This window comes from Mastigoproctus giganteus, chromosome 13, assembly GCF_048544385.1.
Source record: "Mastigoproctus giganteus isolate SK-2022 chromosome 13, ASM4854438v1, whole genome shotgun sequence".
Lineage (NCBI taxonomy): Eukaryota > Metazoa > Arthropoda > Arachnida > Uropygi > Thelyphonidae > Mastigoproctus > Mastigoproctus giganteus.
Window position 1 is genome coordinate 95,341,467 of NC_143587.1, and position 21,851 is coordinate 95,363,317.

At 39.1% G+C, this 21,851-nt stretch overlaps 1 protein-coding gene across 1 annotated transcript in view; it reads right to left on the minus strand.

Moving 5' to 3' along the window:
- LOC150076268 (acylamino-acid-releasing enzyme-like) overlaps positions 1–21,851 on the minus strand; it is a 428,243-nt gene that overhangs the window by 76,133 nt on the left and 330,259 nt on the right. Inside the window, exon 19 of the mRNA XM_090387301.1 lies at positions 14,793–14,835. Within this exon, the coding sequence (XP_090243427.1) occupies positions 14,793–14,835 (43 nt within the window). The remainder of the gene's footprint in view (positions 1–14,792; positions 14,836–21,851) is intronic.

The following is a 21,851-nucleotide window of genomic DNA, read 5'->3' on the forward strand; positions in this document are numbered from 1 at the left end:
TGGGAGTCATTGCGGTACAAGTAAACACATGGGTTGTGTTAGGGTAGCTAAGAATAGAAACAGGTGCATGAATACCTGCGTGAACACCAATGCTAAGAGTTTGGTAAATAAATTTGATGAATTTGAGGTATTGCTCAAAACATCAAAGGCAGATATTGTTGGGATATCAGAGACATGGTGTCACACGGGTATAAGGAATGCGGAACTGGAATTTGAGGAATACAATGTGTATAGAAAGGATAGACAGGACAGGAGGGGAGGAGGGGTTATGCTATTAGTTAAGAAACACATAAAGTCCAAGGAAGTGAAGCCAGTCAACATCGATGGACAGGGCAGTGTCGAGTCAGTTTGGTGTGACATAAGCATAGGGAAATCAAAATTGAGAGTAGGAGTGTGCTATAGGCCTAATGACTCTGATGAGTATAATAAGATATTGTACAGGGAAATAGAGTGGGCCAGTAAATCAGAGAGTCTTATAACGGGGGATTTTAATTTCCCAGATATTGACTGGAATTTGTGGATTGGTCACTCGCACACTAGCAAGACTTTTGTGGATTTACTGGATGATTGCTTTCTACATCAGCATGTTTGTGAGGCAACAAGAGGGAGCAATACTCTTGATCTGATTATCAGTAGTGATTCTTCATGCATTAAGAATCTGCAGATAAACGAACCACTAGGTGGCAGTGATCACAGTGTGTTGAAGTGGGATTTACTCAAGGAGGTAACTACCATCAGAGGTAAAGGGAAGGGTTTTTGTTTTCGTAAAGGTGACTATGATGGTCTGAGACAGTATTTAAATTCTATACAGTGGGACCAACTGAAGATATTACCAACAGCAAACTCAAAATGGGAAGCATTCAAGGAACTAATCTTGGAGGCTACCAGGTTTTACATACCAACTAAGAAATATTGTTCAAGGTTTAGGCCTAAATGGTTGTCAGATGAACTAATGAGACATGTGGCAGAGAAGAAAAATGCATGGGATACATACAAATTAATGGATGACATGGAAGCCTATGATAGATATAAGTTGGTCTGTAACCAAGTCACAAAGGAGATTAGGCAGGCAAAGGCAGACTACAAAAAATCCTTGGCAAAGGATGCAAAGAAAAACAGAAAAGAGTTCTTTACCTATTTAAACTCAAGAAGGAAAGGGATGAATCAGATTGGTCCACTGGATATTGATGGTTCAACAGTTGAGGATCCTGCTCAGGTGGCTAACAATCTAAACGAGTATTTTGCATCTACATTCACGCATGAGGAGTTATACAGGAAGGAGAATGATGTAGGTAAAGTAAACATTGGCAGTGAGCTGGATGATTTTGTAATAACTGAGAGTAAAGTGGAGGAGAAATTTTTGAAGATAAACACAAGAAAGGCTCCTGGGGTGGATGGGATCTATCCAGTTATATTAAAGGAGCTTCTTTGGACCAGGGGAGGTACCCATAGACTGGAGATGTGCAAATGTAACCCCAATTCACAAAGGAGGATCAAAGGCTGACACAAGTAATTATAGACCTTTTAGTTTAACTTCTGTTCCAGGTAAATTAATGGAGGCACTGGTTAAAGAAGCACTGCAGGATCATCTAGACAAGAATTCAGTTATAGCTCAGACGCAGCATGGTTTTGTTAAGGGCAGGTCTTGCCTGACCAATTTGATTGAATACTATGATGTAGTCACAAATGAACTGGATGCAGGGAATAACTTTGATATTATATATTTGGATCTTAGAAAGGCTTTTGATACTGTTGCACATGGAAGACTGCTGCACAAATTGGAGCAGTGTGGCACTGGAGGCAAATTGCTGCAATGGATAAGGGGATGGTTGAGTGGCAGAAGACAGAGAGTGGTAATCAATGGACACTGCTCAACGTGGACTAATGTTATTAGTGGAGTTCCTCAGGGTTCAGTGTTGGGTCCGTTGTTGTTTTCGGTGTTTATGAATGATATTGATGATGGGATATCAAGTTTAATGTCCAAGTTTGCAGATGATACAAAGGTTGGCAGGGTTGTTAAGGACACTACTGACGCTATGCTGCTGCACCAGGATCTGGAAAGGTTGAACAGATGGGCTGAGAGGTGGCAAATGAAGTTTAACATTGACAAATGTAAAGTACTACATATGGGAAACAGTAACCCCAGAGCAACGTATCAACTCTGCGGTACTACACTGACAGTGGTGGAGAATGAAAAGGACCTGGGGGTAATTGTGCAGGCAGATATGAAGTTCTCTGAGCAGTGCAGACGAGCTGCAAGAGTAGCTCATGGTGTCTTGTCAATGATATACAGGAATTTTTCTAGCAGGGATAAGGAGGTGATTATTCCCTTGTATAAGGCAATGGTTAGGCCACATCTTGAGTACTGTATACAAGTCTGGAGGCCTCATTTCAAGAAGGATGTAGAGCTGCTGGAATGGGTACAGAGAAGGGCAACAAGATTAGTGAATGGAACAAAGGGCTGCTCTTACGAAGAAAGGCTTAAGTTTTGCAAAATACAGAGTCTGGAGACTAGGCACTGGCGAGGTGATCTGATAGAGGTGTATAAGGCTTTGAATGGTTTGAGCATGCTCAATGCCAATGGGATTCTTCATCTTGCTCAAAGGTGATTATCAAAATAATCACCTTTGAGCAAGATGAATCACCTCAGATTATCAAAATAATCTGAGGTGATTATCAAAATAATCACCTCAGAGGGCATAAATTCAAATTGAGGAAGGACGGATGTCGGATAGATGTGCGGAAATTTGCCTTTGGCCAGCGGGTGGTTGGTTGGTGGAACCGACTTCCGTCACTTGTTGTTGAAGTTGATAGCCTAAACAAATTTAAGGCTCAACTGGACAGGTATTTCGAACGAACGGAGGGGTGACATGGGAGTGGTGTGTGTGTGTTTTTTTTTTTTTTTTTGGCTGATGCTGAATAAGCTTGCTTTCTTGCATCATATGCCTCTACTAATGCTAATGCTAATGTTAATAAATGATGATGAGAGCATGATCTCTTTTGATGTTGTATCTTTATTTACATGTATTCCTATTAATCATGGTATATTGTGTAAAAATGGCATTGACCAGGGATGACTCACTTGGTAATAGATCACTGCTCGGTGTGGAAGATATTTGTACCAGGGTAGAATTATGTCTAGCTAGCACTACCATGTTATTTCAAGGAACTATGTATAAGCAGGTTCGCGGTACGGCCATGGGTTCACCTATTAGTGCCACCGTGGCCAACTTGGCCATGGAGGAGTTGGAAAGTAGGGTTTTTAGTGGGTGTTCGTTTCCTATCAGGAATTGGAGAAGAGCGCCTCCGTAGCCAGGTGGGAAGGAGCAGCAGTGCGTAGCACACGCTTCTTGATTAGACCGGGGTTCAAGCCCGTCACCACCAAATACTGAGATGCGGAAAGGTCAGAGAATGACCACCGCATATTCCGGAGCAATATGGCCTTAGTTGCTAATGCTCCTAAAAACCAAATAACAAACAAACAAACATTGGAGAAGATACGTTGATGATACCTTTGCCCTGGTCCAGAAGGGGAGGGAGGACGATGCCGTTTGCTGGCTTAATAGCTTCTCCCAATTTATACAATTTACCTCAGAGGTGGAAACGGGCGGTACTCTGTCGTTTTTGGATGTATTGGTCTCTAGGGCGGGTTCTAGGCTTAAGACGTCAGTTTTTAAAAAACCCATGTGTAGAGGTCAATACACCCACTATAATTCAGCACAAGCTGGACAATACAAGAATAGTGTAGCAAAAGCTTTATTTGACAGAGTAAGATCACACTGTACCACTTCTGAGGATAAAGAGAAAGAAATTAATCATGTCATGGCAGAACTTAGAAAGTGCGGATACCCCCAGAGGATCCTGGATAGATATAGTAGAGGGGTGTCTGAGCGTAGGGCGTCGTTCGTCCCGGTAGCCACCGTATACATCCCCTACTATCCGGGCCTTACTGAGCATCTGGCAAGAATTTTACGGGGTTATAAGACATGCTGTGTACAGCTTCCTGGGCGGAGGCTGTGCACAGCTGTGTCTCAGGTCAAAGACCGTATACCAAAAGATCTCAGTAGCGGAGTTATTTATAGAATAGAATGCACGGATTGTGGGGAGTGTTATGTGGGGGAAACAAAACGATGGCTTAGAGATCGTCTGGGGGAATATTTAAATGCCATAAGAACCACTGATTACAGTAAGTCTGCCGTGGCCGAACATTTTTGGGAGAAGCAGCATCAAATCTCCCCGGAGGACGCTATTATTTTTGATCGTGCACACGGATACTGGGAGCGTAAATGGCTCGAGGGTTTACGGATTGGTTCATCCAGTAAGAATACCATGAATAGAGATAGAGGCATGCGTATTCGTCCTATTTTTGAAACAATTGTATTAAGTTCGGATGAATGATTTTATTTTGTTTTATACTATTTGTAAAAATTTTAGTTACAGTAAATTTTGTTCAATGGTCGGTGTATGAGTTTTCCCGACCTCAGAGGCCTCTTTCAGGATATTAACCCATTAAACCTGCAGTGTTGGAGTCTGCTGCTAACTATAACAAACAAAGTGAACTACACCAGACACATGACAATTTTCCAAATCATGTCAGGTAATACTTTTATGCAAAATTACAATTGGAAATACCAAGTGAAAGTATCTATAAAAAAAAAAAAAAAAAGTACACCCAGATTGAATTTCCAGCATGCCATCAACATTTTACCACTTGTACAACTTGTTTTCAATTTCAAAAAGCAAAAATTATTTTTCACATTGGACAAACTTTAATGCTGCTTGCCTCCATTATTCAGCCAAATTGTACAGTCTCTCTCTCTCTCTCTCTCTCTCTCTCTCTCTCTCCCCCCACCTCTAGATCGTTCAGACTTTTTACTATTTGGCTGTTATTCTGATTGGGCATCACCACTCACTGATTGATTGAGCTGCAGTGACTTCATATTCACTTTCCAGAATATTAAGCATGTCAGTGGTTTCTACTGGTGACACTATCCCAAGAGTGTAAAAATGCTGCAACATTTTCAGGTGCAAGTGTGATGGTTGTCTGAACTGTTATGGGCTCTAGGTTTTATCTTGTGGCCTCCATACAACTACACTGCATTGAAAAATGTTTACAGAATTCTACTGTAAGAGCATTAGAAGTGTATATTTCGTGATCACAATGTGAACATGAGTTGGCTGAAAGGAGTTGATAGCAAAGATGATGGCCCTTTGCCATTATCTGCTAATCACTTCCCTCTGTCCCTCCACTTGAGATGAATGAGTGACCGAACCATTCAATGACTCTCTGCCCTGTAGCTGTTACATTGCAGCAATATTTATACAATTTAGATATGAGCAAAATTTCAGATGAAGTTTCAATAGGATGACATTAATGGTTCCCTTGTAAGTGAACAAGGAAACCTGAGTTCCTGTTTCTCATGATGCTTAAGGCATCAGTAACAAAAGGTGCACATAAAAGTATGAAACTTTGTAGTTTCACATTTTCAGTACAAAATATTGTTTGAAGTGTAAAATGTTGTCTGTTCAACAAAACTTAAGGGCTTTTATGAAAAAAATAATCACATGTAAACACTCATTTTAATAGTAAATCATATAAATACTGTATGTAATTTTCCAACTGCTCATTTTACTACAAAAGTGCTTTAAAAGTAAATTAAATTTGTTTTAAAACATTTATCTTTATATTAAAATGAATAGTGGAAAAGTACTATATACAGTATTTATATATTATATTATTATCATTTATTCAACTAAATCACTACAAGTGACCTTTATATATACCAATTGTGAATAAATTGCTGGGGCCAATTTCTCTAGTGACTACCTGTCTACAGTGATGAATAATTTCTGGTCCCAGAAGTGGTCAACTACAAACAAATTTCAATGATGTCTCTTACACTATTACCATATGAACTAGTGCATTACACCCAAAGTAGTCTACACACCATGGAATTCCCAATCAACTATTTTGATGGCTTCACCAGCATGAGTGGAAGGGGAAACAAAACATACATGGGCCACAGCTAATAAAAAATTTGGATTTAAACCGACTTCATAAATAAGGTGCACACATTGAATATGATAGATATGGATGGAACAGGTGAATGTAGCTTTGGAATGGCAGCTTATGTATGGCCATTTTATGAAGTGATTAAAATGTCATTACAGTCAATTTCCTTTTGACACATAGCTTGCCCTTACTGTCAAAAGCCAAAGTGGAGTCCCCAAACTTTTTTTTCTTTTTAATCCTTAAATTCTTTATGGGTGAAGCTAAAAATCTATTCGAGAGTGAGTGAAAGTTACTCTTCCATGGCAAGCAGCCCATTTTATTCTGAAATATTGTATGTAGCTACTTTAATGCTTTTAAAAATTCTGATTAAGTAAAGAGTATATATATTTTTTATGTATCAGAAAAAATTGCAACAAAACCAATTATATATTCAAAGTATCATTTATTAAATACACTGTATAACAAAAGCAGAATATAATTTAGATAACCATTTCATTTTCACACAACCATAAAAAACACTGAATCTCATTAGTGGCAAAGCAGTTATTCTTCAGCATACATGACAGTTCATTCAACCAATAAGAATTTTACTTGTGCTTGATAGTTTAGAATTTATGATAATCAATAGTGAATCTTCATCAGCTGTTTGACAACAAACATCAAGTAAGCTATGAATTTCAAAATATTTCATATGTGAAGACAGAAAAACTAAGATATTGTTGTTGTTGTTGTAGGGTTTTAACGACACATAGGCTACTTGGGCCATATTGTGTCTTCTAATGGTGAATATGAAATAACTATATTTTATGATATATTTCTATCCGGTTTAGAAAAGTAAATAGTTCTTTTTTATTAGGATCATCTCCCAGAATCTGCAATAAATTTATTGATTACTGTGTTTTAGCAATTGATTTAAAAGTATCTAAGCGGATGTTCTGAAAGTGGGGACAGTCCACTAACAAATGGTCAGTTGTACTTGACATGATGTACATTGTGGAGCACTGTCATTAGTTAATAGATACAGGTGAGTGAGATGAGTATGCCCAATCCTGAGCCTTCCTAAAATTGTTTCTTCTCGTCTGCTTTTCTGGAAGCTGGAGGGCACAGCTTTGGTTCTGGTTTTATTTGGTATAGTTTGTTTCCTGGATAACCTCTCCAGATTAGTGACCAGCTATTGTAACATGCTTTACGGATGATATGTTTATAATCAGTATATGGGGTTTGAAAAGTCTGCAAAAGAGTAGTATCTGGTTGTTTGGCTGCAAGATCTGCTCTTTCATTCCTGCTATCCCAGAATGACCTGGAATCCAGCAGAATGTCACAGTTTGGTTTGACTCATTACACACAAGTAATTTAGAATGGATTTGTTTTATTACAGAGGTGAGAGGAGTTGGTATTACTATTTATGGCAGAGACAGCACTGAGCGAGTCAATGTATATTAAGGAAGATGAAATTAGAAGTTGAGTAATGTGACCTAGAGCCAAGTTAATAGCATAAAGCTCATTACCTGCATTTTACCTGCAGAAGTGGTGAAAGATGGAAAGATCGCCGCAGTGCCTACTTGGGTCTCAGTTTTTGATCCGTCTGTATAGATCTTACAGGCCTGTGAATTAGAAGCAGGGTGAGCTTTATGTAACTGTGTGATACTGAAGGGACTCAAGGTGTTCTTTCGTAAATTGCAGGGATATTTATCCATGGTGGATCAGGCGGTGTTATGTCCTGATATATATTGCCGATTTCAATATTCCACGTTTGAGTTAGTTCTTTAAGTCTAAGTGCAGCAGATCTGTTTTAATTTGGTTTACTGTTGTAAAATGAGTCCCGTTTGGTATTGTACAGACATCTCCAATTAGGATGAGAGGGCAGACTGCGGATTTTTGCGGCATATATCAAAAGCAATGTTTTCCTCCAAAGATGTAAGGGAGGTTCGTGGGCTTCAATGTAAAGGCTTTGGACTGGGGAGGTTCTGAAAGCCCCCAGAGAAACTCGAAGGGCACTGTGCTGGATGGTATTTAATCACTCTAAAGTACTCTTCCTCGCAGAGTCATACACTGGAGAACCATAGTCCAAATGGGACCTGATGAGAGCTCTATAAATATGGATAAGCGTATACCGATTAGTGCCCTATGACATGGATGACACACACCGAAGGATATTCAATTTCTTCAAGCAGATGGTTCGAAGATAGGCCACATGTGCTTGAAGTTCAGTTTTCTATCTAGTATCAGTCCAAGAAAGCGGACAGTGTTAACCAGAGGAACCGACACATTTTTTATCTTTAACTCAGGATCAGGATGAAATGACCGGAGTTTGCAGAAATTAGTGGTAGTGGATTTCTGTTCAGCAAGATGGTATCCATTACGTAAAGTCCACGATTCTATTCTGTTTAGAGTAATTTGTAACTGTCTTTCGATAGTATTCATATTTTGTGATTGGCACGATATGGTGATACATATCGTGCATACATATATGATACATACATATCAATAGTTTTTGGTAGATCTTCCAATATATTGTTGGCCCTAATTGCAAATAGGGGTGGACTCAGTATGGAACCCTGTGGGACACCCTCTTCTTGAATATGAGATGTTGATAGGAAGTTTTGATATCTGACTTGAAAGGTATGTAACTTTAAAAAGTTCTGAATAATTTGAGGGAGATAGCCTCTCAACCCTAAATGATGCATATCTTTGATAATACCATGACGTCATGTGGTGTCGAATGCTTTCTGAATATCCAGGTTGACCATAACTAAATGTTGTCTCCTGATGAAGGCGTTACGTATGTTGGATTCAATTTTTACAAGTAAATCTAGGGTGGACCTGTTTTTGCGGAAGCCATATTAGTGATCAGAAAGCAGATTTTGGGAGTCTAGAATCCAGGTGAGCCTCTTATGCATCATTCTTTCGAAGATCTTGCCAAAACAGCTTGTCAATGATATTGGTCTGTAATTTTGAACTAGAGAGGTATCTTTTCCCGGTTTTGGTATTGCACAAATATAGGAACGGTGCCATGAGAGAGGATATGTGTTTTCTGAGAAGATCCTGTAATAAAATAGCAATAGTGTGTACAGATCAGCTTCATACAGATGTTTAAGCATTCTGTAGTGAATGCCGTCTGGTCCTGATGCACTATTTGGAGATTTACTCAAGGATTCTTTAAGTTCAGTTATAGTAAAGGGCTGATTATATGGAAGTGGAAGATTAGTTGAAAAATTCAATTTTTTACGTTCTTCATTAGTTTTAATTCTCTGAAAAGCAGTCACATAAGTGGTAGAGGCGGAAGTATTATAGAAAGATTCTGCTAAAGCGTTTGCGATGTCAGTAGGAGAGGATAGGTCCTGCCCATTCCACTGTATTATTGGAGACTGTAATGGTAGAAATTTTCCATTGAGAGCTTGTATTTTTTTCCAGATAATCCGAGTGTCAGTATTTTTGTTAATAGTTGAGGCGAATTTAATCCAGGAGTCACGTTTTGCTTTTTTCCTAATTTGTCTTGCTTTGGCTCTCAGTTTTTTGAAGACTATAAGGTTGGTGGTAGTGGGGAATTTGCGAAATTGGTTCCAAGCATGGTTTTTTTCCTACTTTTGCTATGGTACAATCTTGATTCCACCACTGGTTTTGGTGTACCCGCTTGCTCTGGTTGGATTTTGGAATAGAAATTTTGGCTGCTGATAATATATGGCTGGTAATGTGTTCGGTTATGTCATCAATATGTTGTTTCTGTACATACTGTTTGTTTAGTAGGACAAGTAGAGTAGAGTAGTTTTTCCAGTCTGCTTTCTGGAAATTCCAAGATATATGGGCTTTAGGGCATGATATGACCTGTGTTTGAATTGAGCTGATGATGGGAAAATGGTCACTGTGGAATGGATCATTCAACACCAACCATTCCATACTTGGAAAAAGAGATGCTGAACAGATAGATAAGTCTATGGCAGATGTTGTACCTGTAGGTAATTGAATATAAGTTGGAGAGCCAGTGTTTATACAGTCAGATTATGGTTATCTAGCAATTTTTCAATTAATTGGCCTCTCTTATCCATAGTGGAGGATCCCCACAATGGATGGTGACCGTTGAAATCACCGAGTAAACAGACCGGAGGTGGCAGTTGTGTTAAAAGGTTGTCAAGTTCAGTCTGGGAACAAGGATAATTAGGTGGTATATAAACAGATGCAAGGGTTAATGATATTCCCATTGCTATCCGAACTGCTACAACTTCTAGGGAGGTTTCTAGTTGGAGATGTCTTGATGGTATGGTAGTTTTGACAAGAATACCTACCCCTCCACAAGAAGAAGAGTCAGAATCCCTGTCTTGCCTAAACATAGTATAGTTTTCAAATTTGAGTGAAACTTTTGGTGATAAAAATGTTTCCTGTAAGCATACTCCTAATGCATTAGTTTGTATGAGTAAATCATTCAGGTCATCTATATTACTGCGTAGTCCTCTGCAGTTCCATTGTAGGAATTTGTTCATTGCTTGGGTTTATTTGAGGAAGATTGATCTGACTGTTTTTTCTGAGGTTTCTGTCTATTTTATTTTGATTTTTCATTTCTGGAAAAGGTTGGGCGTCCTGTGTCCATGGTATCATTGGCATGTAATTCTAGTACTGTGTCTTCGTCCTCTGACTGAACCTCCATTTCCATGTTGCTATAGCGTGGTTTCATTGTCTTTTGATTTTCAACACTAACAGATTTTGTTCTTTCGGGCAAGGTTGAGATGGCATCAGTTGGGATACTGATTGGCGTGTTGCTGGTTTCATTAACTGTAATTTTTTATTGCACGTTAGCATAGTTTTGGCCCAGGTGGCAAGTGAAATGTTTGGTTCTATGGAGACATCTGTTTGAGTCGGAATTGACCGGTTGTTTTTAGTGACCGATGCATATGATCGGCCAGGCATGGTTAACAGTATTTGCTTCCTTGCTTCAGGGTATGCGACTTTATGCTCCACCTTATATTTCTGGATTTGTTTGCCTGTTTTCCAAAGGTCACATGCTTTAGAAAAGGCAGGATGGCTTCCTTTACAGTTAGGGCAAGTAGGAGCGGCAGCTGTACAGTCTCCTTGGGAATGCTCCTAAGAGCCACAAATAGGACACACAGCATCGCCTCGGCATGCCGTCTGAGAATGGCCATACTTCTGGCACTTAAAGCAGCGAATGGGATTTGGGATGTAGGGCCGAATCTTGCAGTTTAAATAACCTGCTTTAACAGAAGATGGAAGAGTCAGAGTACTAAATGTCAAAATGATGGATCTGGTTGGTAGTAGGTTGCCATCTTTTTTGGTCATTATTCTCCGCGCATGAGTCACTTTTTGTTCCCTGAGTTCTTGTATTATCTCTTCTTCTGACACGGATAGCAAGTCCCATTCGCTGATAACGCCTCTAGAGGTGTTAAGAGTGTTAGGAGGCACTGGAATACTGTTAAAAGATGTTAATTTTAACAGCTTCTCTGAGTGAGTTGTCTTAGAAGTTTCAATTAGAAGGTCTCCAGATTGGAGACGCTTAACCATTTTAGGAGATCCACAAACCGATTCTAAACATCTCTGTATTAGAAAAGGCGATAGTTTGCCAACAGGTTGCGTGGATAATGAGTGCATTATAAGAAATGCTGACACGTCTTTATTCAGATTTTCCGTCCTTAGTCGCTTCGGACGATTGGAGTCATGGTCGTCAGGAATTTCTGATCTCGAGCTCGAGGGCTCTAACAGTAGATAGTTACTTATATCCATGTCGGCTCCTTTTGGCCCTGGGGGTTTGTCTTTACCACCCAGGTTACCGGCCCCACCACTGGGAGGCAGGAGCAGTGCCATAAGGTGACCAAGTGCCTATTAGTTGTATTAGTAATAAAGAAAACGAAACAGAAAGGTTTCTTTCCTTTCTGGGCCTTTGCCTACTTCTTGTAGAACGAAAGAGCTACTTAAATATAAAATGAGGAAAATGGTATTCGAAATAAACAGAATATATACAATGGCAAAAGCTCTTTAGATAGCTCGCTTTGAGAAACGCACTGAGATCGCTTGGCCACGGAATGCTTAGCACCCAGGGCCAGAAAAACTAAGATAGCACTACTTCAGAAAATAATACACACTGTGGTAACTTGGTACCTAGAATTTGTTGTACTCTGTTTTATATAATCATATAACCATTGCCCTCACTCCACCCGCTATAAAAGTTGATGTCGGATTCCAACAGTACTTAATGACTACAATGATGGCATCATTATGAGCAAAGTGTCTCCTACAAAGGTTGTTGCAGTGTTCAAAGCTATAATTTTGAAAAAATCTTTCAGTCGACATTGACATGTAGTGAAATCTGTTTAGGATTACAGTTTTCATCAGATTCATTAATCCTGAATTTCTATCTTCCAAAGTGCTCTTTCAACAGTGCAAACAAATAGAAGTTATGGGGAGAATGTACCACTCTAGTGCAGTCTGTATCATTACAATCAGATTAGCCAACAGATGGAAGGAAGGGTATTATTGTTAAAAAAAAAAAAAAAAAAAAAAAAAAACCATCTTTGACCAAAAAACCTTCACATCTTCCTCAGAAGTAGTTTCAGAGAGTTTATTAAGAAAGATTAAAGAAGTAACCAACATTAAATACACAGCAGCATATTCTAGAACACACAAATAGCACCTTTAGCATCCTGAAATATTGTGGCCCTCAACTTGTCTGCCAAGGACACATTCTTCAATTCATTATTATTATTATTATTATTATTATTAGTAGTAGTAGTAGTAGTAGTAGCAGCAGCATATGATCCAAGAAAGCAAGCCAAATAAATAAATGAAAAAAAAAAAAAAAAACCACATCACCTATCCATCCCCTAAAATAATTCTCAACAATCAACCACCTCCTGGCTGAAGGCAAACCTTCACACATCTATCCTGCAACCATCCTTCCTCAATTTAATTTATGCCCCCTCATGTGGGTAGTCTGAGCAAGAGGAAGAATTCCATCAACATTTAGCATACTCAATCAATTCAAAGCCTTAAACAAGATCTCCCCAGCAGTGCCTAGTATCCAGGCACTGCAATTTGAAAACTGAAGCCTTTCAAGCCTTTCTTGGTAAGACCACCCATTTGTTCCCTTCACCAATTTTGTCGCCCCTTCTCTGCACCTGTTCCAGCAGATGTATATCCCTAAAATGAGGCTTCCAGACTTGAATGCAGTATGCAAGATGTGGCCTGATTGTTACTTTATACAACAGAATAATCACTTTTTCCCTGCTTGCAAAGTTCCTGTATATTATTAAGAAAACTCTATGAGCTGTCCTGGCAGCCTGTTTGCACTTCTTAGATAACTTCATATCTGACTACAAAATCTTTTTTATTTTCCACATCTTTTTTATTTTCCACTAACCTGAGTGAAGTACCCCACAGTTGATATGTTAATCTGGGATTACTGCTACCATATATGCAGTGTAGTCACATATGAAGTTCTCTGACAGTCAGACGGGTTGCCAGAACAGGTCATGGAGTTTTGTCAATGATATTTAGGAATTTTGCTAGCAGTGATAAGGAGGTGATTATCCCTTTGTATAAGGCAATGGTCAGGCCACACTTTGAGTACTGTATACAGATCTGGAGGCCTCATTTTAGGAAGGATATAGAGTTTCTAGAATGAGTACAGAGAAGGGCAACAAGATTGGTGAGAGGAACAAAGGGGTGCACTTATGAAGAAAGGCTTAAGTTCTGCAAGCTGCAGCATCTGGAGACTAGGCACCTGCGAAGTGATCTGATCAAGGTGTATAAGGCCTTGAATGGTTTGAGCAGGCTCAATGCTGATGGGGTACTTCTGCTTGCTCAGATTAAGAACCTGAGGAGGCACAGATACAAATTGAGGAAAGACAATTGAAGAATAGATGTGCGGAAGTTTGCCTTTAGCCAGTGGGTAGTTGATTGCTGGAACAGACTTCAATCTGTTGTTGTGGAAGTTGATAGCTTAAATAAATTTAAAGCTGAACTAGACAAACATTGGAGTGACTGGATGGGTGAAATGAGATTTTTTTATTTTTATTTTGGCTGATGCTGTATAAGCTTGTTTTCTTGCATCATATGCCTCAATAATGCTAATGCTAACTGTAAAGACAAGGTTACTTTTAAAAAAAGTTGCAAATCCACTAATTACATAATATTCTTTCAGAAGTCATAGTAAAGGATAAATGTGTACAGTACTAAATACGATGGATAAGTCAAATAGAATAGTATGAATATTTAGATTGGAATCACGAGAAGAAGGAATATCTGAAAACGTCAAAGGTGCTAGACTTTTTTCCAATAAACCGTAGGTGGTTGTTGTTGTTATTTTGGTTTTTAGGAGCATTAGCAGCTAAGGCCATATTGCTCCGGGAAATGCGGTGGTCATTCCCTGACCTTTCTGCATCCTCCGTATTTGGTGGTGACGGGCTCAAACCCCGGTCTAATCAAGAAGCATGTGCTACGCACTGCTGCTCCTTCCCACCTGGCTACGGAGGCGCCTATAAACTGTAGGATCCTAGATCAAATTACCACAGATGCCTATATAAAAGACAAGGACCCCCAAGGATCAATTTGTGAATTAAGCGATTAATGAAATCTATACAGCTTTCATTTGATTATTAATGATTTATAGATGAAAATATTGAGATTATAATAGTACCTCTAGTTTGGTATATGTTAAAGATTACATTCTTAAATACAAGAAGCAAGGCATATTATTTATTCCTCATTAGTGATATATTAGAAACCTTTTTAATTGCTTAACTATAATATGCAAGAAAAAAGTTTGAATACTTACCATCTATTACAGGATTCCTGCACACACAAGCTTTGTAGAAGTCCTCATATGAAAGGGAAAAAAAAAGTCTATATGTAACATAAATGTCAAAATGAAGAGATCTGATTTAAACCAATAATACATAGATCATATCGTCAGTCAAGAAAAACCTATGAACAATGAGGAAAAAAGTATATATTTCAAATGTATATAAAATGGAGTCACCCACATTTCAAATATATACAAAATTGTCACCAAAATTTCAAAAATAAAATAAAATATGAATCCAATTTGTATGTAGTCTAAACATGTGAAAGTCCTATGATTACACAAGCACAATTCAAATGTAAATGTATGAGGGTCATTCCCAAAACTAATGCTGCTAATTTTTTTTTTTTATTGGATTCCACCAAATACACACTAACTTAAACTGTTTGTTATGTGTTTCAAGTCTTTAAGTACTTGCATTTATTTTTTCATATATTCACCACTACTTTGTATACATTTTTTCCACTAAAGAACCATTGCCCTCACTCCACCCGCTATAAAAGTTGATGTCGGATTCCAACAGTACTTAATGACTACAATGATAGCATCATTATTAGCATTAGCATTAGCATTAGTAGAGGCATTTGATGCAAGAAAGCAAGCTTATGCAGCATCAGCCAAAAAAAAAAAAAAAAAAAAAAAAGTAACATAAATAAATAAAAATAACCACTTCCACTTCACCCCTCTGTTCGTTCGAAATACCTGTCCAGCTGAGCCTTAAACTTATTTAGGCTATCAACTTCCACGACAAGGGATGGAAGTCTGTTCCACCCACCAACCACCCGCTGGCTAAAGGCAAATTTCCGCACATCTATCCTACATCTGTCTTTCCTCAATTTGAATTTATGCCCTCTCAGGTGATTTTTCTGAGCTAGAGGAAGAATCCCATCAGCATTGAGCATGCTCAAACCATTCAAGGCTTTGTACACCTCTATCAGATCACCCCGCTGGTGCCTAGTTTCCAGACACTGTAATTTGCAAAACTTAAGCCTTTCTTCGTAAGAGAACCCCTTTGTCCCATTCACCAATCTAGTTGCCCTTCTCTGTACTCGTTCCAGCAGCTCTACATCCTTCCTGAAATGAGGCCTCCAGGCCTGTATACAGTACTCTAGGTGTGGCCTGACCATTGCCTTATACAAGGGAATAATCACCTCCTTATCCCTGCTAGAAAAATTCCTATATATCATTGACAATACACCATGAGCTACTCTTGCAGCTCGTCTGCACTGCTCAGAGAACTTCATATCTGCCTGCACCACCACCCCCAGGTCCCTTTCATTCTCTACCACTGTCAGTGTAGTACCACAGAGTTGATACGTTGCTCTGGGGTTGCTGTTTCCCATATGTAGTACTTTACATTTGTCAATGTTAAACTTCATTTGCCACCTCGAAGCCCATCTGCTCAACCTTTCCAAATCCTGTTGCAGCAGCATAGTGTCAGTAGTGTCCTTGACAACCCTGCCAACCTTCGTATCGTCTGCAAACTTGGACATTAAGCCTGATATACCATCATCAATATCATTTATAAATACAGAAAACAATAAAGGCCCCAATACTGAACCCTGAGGGACTCCACTAATAACATTAGTCCACGATGAGCAGTGTCCATTGATTACCACTCTCTGTCTTCTCCCCCTCAACCACCCCTTTATCCATAGCAGCAACTTGCCTCCAATGCCACACTGCTCCAATTTGTGCAGCAGTCTTCCATGTGCAACAGTATCAAAAGCCTTTCTAAGATCCAAGTATATAATATCAAAGTTATTCCCTGCATCCAGTTCTTTTGTGACTGCATCATAGTATCCAATCAAATTGGTCAGGCAAGACTTCCCCTTAACAAAACCATGCTGTGTCCTAGCTATAACTGAAGTCTTGTCTAGATGATCCTGCAGTGCTTCTTTCACCAGTGCCTCCATTAATTTTCCGGGAACAGAAGTTAAACTCACAGGTCTATAATTACTTGTGTCAGCCTTTGATCCCCCTTTGTGAATTGGGGTCACATTTGCACATCTCCAGTCAATGGGTACCTCCCCTGAGTCCAAGGAAGCTCTCATAATTATGGCTAAGGGTTTGCTTACCTCCTTTGCTGCCTCCTTTAATATAACTGGATAGATCCCATCCACCCCAGGTGCCTTTCTTGTGTTTATCTTCAACAATTTCTCCTCCACTTTGCTCTCAGTTATTACAAGATTCTCTAGCTTACTGCTAGAGTTGAATACACCTCTGGCATTCCCCTCGCTGAATAACTCCTCATGTGTGAATGTCGATGCAAAATATTCATTTAGTTTGTTAGCTACCCGAGCAGGGTCATCAACAGTTGACCCATCGATCTCAAGTGGACCAATCTGATTCATCCCCTTCCTTCTAGAGTTTACATAAGTAAAGAACTCTTTGCTGTTTTTCTTCGCATCCCTTGCCAAGGATCTCTCGTAATCTGCCTTCGCCTGCCTAACCTCCTTTGTGATGAATAAATGACCTTGAATTATGAGTAAAGTGTTTCCTACAAAGGTTATCCTTCATAGGTCTAAACAGGTGAAAGTCTGAAGGTGCAAGGTTAGGACTGTATGGAAGACATGGCACAAGAATCAACCTGAATTCCACACTTAATATACTGAAGGAGAACTTTTTCCTTCTTTTCTAGCCTCACTCTTGCATTTTGTCTTCAATTTCTTCAGTGTCTCCACATAGTATACAGAATCGCATGTCCACATTCCAAGAAAATCCCAAGAATACTTTCCTTGCCCCAAAAACAGAACATATAATTTTGTCAGTGGATGGCTGAGCCTTGAATTTCTTTATCAGTGAATCCCAAGGTCACGACTTCAGAGACTGTTGCTGCCTTAATTCTGGTTCATAGTGGTGTACTCAGGTCTTATCTTTAGCAACAATGCTGTTAAGAAAATTGTTGTCCACAGTTTCATACTGCTCCAGAAGATTGGCACAAGCCTACATTCACTGCTCCTTGTGATCTGACATTAGCATTCAGGAACCTACCTGGTACAGAATTTCCTATATCCCAGATTGTTCAGAATTGTTTTCTATGCATTAAAGCCTATTCCCACTCTTCTATACACTTTCTGGATCTCAATATGTTAGTCCTCGTGAATCAGTCTACCTACTCCCTCACCTCATTTTTTACTGTCATTATAGCAAGAGTATGGTCTGACCTTGGCATATTCTTCAAACCACTTCCATCACCATTGACAAATCTAATGCTTAACTGTGCTCATCTACATTAACATTCTTCAAATGTCACTGACTCTCAATGGGTGCAATGTTTTCTGCATTCAGGAACTCGAAAACAGATCACTGCTTCATACACAAACCAATATCACCATTCATTTTCAAAGACTACTGCAGCCTGCCATGAGGCATGCAGTGTTGAAAGTTGCAGAATATTGTAAATAACAATAAAATTTGAAGGCATTAGTTTCAAGTGCCTCCAAACAGAGAAACAGATTATTAGGCATTTTATGGCACATCAGCATATAAGGCTATTGTGCACCCACACACACACACACACCCACAGAGAGAGAGAGAGAGGGAGAGAGAGAGAGAGAGAGAGAGAGAGCCCAGTTTATTAGGAATACCCCATTACCTAGGGAATTGATTACTCTGTCAGAAAGAGTGAAATGCATCTGTACTATGCTATATAAAGCAAGCAGTTGGATACCCAAAGAACAGTATGTGTAATTCAGCAAGAGAGGGGGGGGGGGTCAACAATGCAACCTAAGTCACTTTGAGCACAATATAATAGTCAGTGCCAGATTTTCTGGTGCAAGTATCACAAATACTGCTGCCCCATCCAGGTGCAATACGCAATAGTTATCAAGTGTGTAAGGGCTGGTTCAATAACCAGGAAACATCCAGTCCTGTGGATGATGACAGCATACTGATGTGGGAGATTTATGGGAGGGAAAAATGGCTCATGCAATGTAACAGATGAGCCACAATCATATCAAATGAGAGCACAGTACAACATTGGTATGTAAAGGAAGTATAACAGAATGCACAATGTGCCCATCCTGCCATGAATGGGATATATCAGCAGACAACCTCATGTTCAACCCTTATCGTCTAAAAACAAGCAAGTACAGTAGATACAAGAACAAGAACACTGATACTGAGCATTTGAGGAGTAGAAAAAAACATCACTTTGTCCAATAATTCCAGTTCCATTTGTTCTACAGTGGTGTCAAGGTCGATATGGCAACAGCGACATGAATGAGTGGACCCACCATGTCAAGTGTCAACTTTGCAGGCTGATGGCAGAAGTATGATAATATGAGGGAATAGTTTTTTAGCACAAGTTAGGTGGTCTGATATTGGTGGATCAGAATCCCATGACCTATTTCGACACTAATGTCAACCCAGTAGGTCCCTTCATGTTCAGTTTTGGTTACGGATATGTTAGGATAATGCAACATGTAACAAAAGCATGGGTCATTCATTCTTTATGGTTCCAGGAGCATAAAGGTGACTACAAAAACTTTTCATTTGGCCTATTCATTTGGATCACAACCCAAATGGGCATCTGTGGAATGAGGTGAAATGAGCTGTTCACAGTAGGAATCCAGTTCAGTTCAATCTGAGGCAACTGCAGGATGCTATTGAGCCTACATGGGCCATCATCCCTGATGATGGCCCATTTTATCATCTCATGGGGTCCATGCCCTGGTGACTCGAGGCTGTTCAGAGAGCTAAAGGGGGGTACTCCTTTCTATTTAGGTCAGTAGCTAATAAACTGGCTACTCAGAATATATTTGGCACACAATTGCAACTGCTGCTAATGATGCACCAGTAAAATCTAAAAAAATCAGAATATATTTAAAGTGGATTCTAATTTATTACAAAGAAGAAAATAGTTGACAAATAAATGGTACCTGGTATTTTAATTCTGTATATGTCAAAAAGGTTCACATTAATTTTAAGTACATATACCAGCCAAAAGATACTGCATTGGCACCACTAAAAAAAAAAAAATCCAAATGTGCAGCTAAAAGATATAGTGAATTTAACATTAACTATGTAAGTGATAACAGCCGACCGGGCTAGCCGAGTGGGTAAAGTACCTGCCCGGCAACCCAAAGGTCGCGAGTTCGATTCCCGCCTCGGGCTTGGATCAAAGTACTGCAAAAACCTTGGGAGGTGCAATATGGCCACAGAAGCCGATGCGCCAACAACTACCAAATCAAAAAAAAAAAAAAAAAAGTAAGTGATAACATAACCTGTAAAGTGATCAAGTGTTAACCAAAAACTTATGCAAATGTTGAGCATACATCAGATACTGGTAGAAGTAATAGATTTCAAAGTGCCAAAACATATGAACAGATATAACTGCTGAGTCACTTGGAGCTCTCAATTTGCCATTATTTTGAATTTGTGGTGTTGTTATAGTTTTTATTATTCAGATCACACAGTTGTGTTTATTTCACTAAATGAACCAGTAGTCCCGTTAGTAAAATAAACTTTATACCTGTAAACCACGTGACCAAAAGAATGACTCCAGCAGGTGGGACTGAAAGAACAATTTCTTTTATCTAAATTACTTGTTGCTTTGAATTTGTGATTGTTATAGTTTTTATTATTCTGATCATCAAAGTGTGAACTTTACACCCTATGAACTATATGACCAAAAGCATGACTCCAAAAGGTGGAACTCAAGGAACAATTTCTGCTGGCAATTCTACCATGATCTCATTTCTTGCAATAATTATGACCTGTACACCATATGACCAAAAGTATTCATATACATAGATAGTTGCAAAATGGCCTTGTAATCCAAAAATTTAATATACACCAGAAGAGTCACCTTTGGCCTACATGAAAACCTCAACTATCCTGGGCATACTTTCTCCCACCTTTCAGTAGATGCCATCTGGAATTTGCCACCATTCTGCCTGAAGAGCAGCTGCAACAGCTGGTTTGGAAGATGATTTTGACTGTGGCATAATCCAGCACTCCAGTTCATTGCACAGGTGTTCAATAGGGTTAAGATCTGGACTCTGAGCAAGCCAGTCCAATTTTTTAAAGGCATTATCTACAAACCAGTCCTGAATGATAAGGAGCATTATTGTACCGATTGTGACAGGGTCCATTTCCTTAGTAGTGTCACAGTGTGTAGATAGTGCCCGAAATCATGAAGTTCACATTTTGGGAACTACTACTAAAACAAGCTGAAATAGTCCCATATCACCAAACTTCATGGCCAAGACAATACACACCAAGAAGAAGCACGGCACAGTGAGATTTGTCACTACACAGCACCTTCTGCCACTGCTTTAGAGTCCATAAATGTTGAGAACACCACTATATCAAAAGTCATTTCACACTAGTGACCATGTAAGTGACTTATATGCAGTGGCTTTACCATCAAACCTAAGACATTGTGTCTTCCTATGATGGTTGATATACTGATGGATGTTCATGTGGACTCATCACTGCTTTGTGATGTTTTCCCAGACTATCTGTGTGAGGCACAAACTAGTAATAGCTATATGGGGGAGGGGGGGAAAGGAGTTCCTATGCTTTTACTGAATCTGCCAAAAAAAAAAAAAAAAAAACAAACCTCTTTACATGTTTTACTCCCCATGTAGATGAATTTTTCAAAACTGTTAGTCTCATGAAGGTAACTTACTTTAGGAATTCATAACTTGCTGGTAAAAGAAAGCTTGAGCAAAAACCTTTTGAGGTTTTGAGGAACTGCATACATGAATAATACTTACCAATACCAATCAGACTTAAGAATATATTCTTCATTAAAAAGAATCTAACGAAAATATTCAAAACGATTTTATTTCCTAAAGAAGGAAAATTGTTTTGAATATTTTCGTTAGATTCTTTTTAATTTTTAATTGCGTTAAATTGATTTGAATTGTTTTTTTTTTTTTTTTTTTTTTTTTGGTTTGGTAGTTGTTGGCGCATCGGCTTCTGTGGCCATAGTGCACCTCCCAAGGTTTTTGCAGTACTTTGATCCAAGCCCGAGGCGGGAATCGAACCCGCGACCTTTGGGTTGCCAGGCAGGCACTTTAC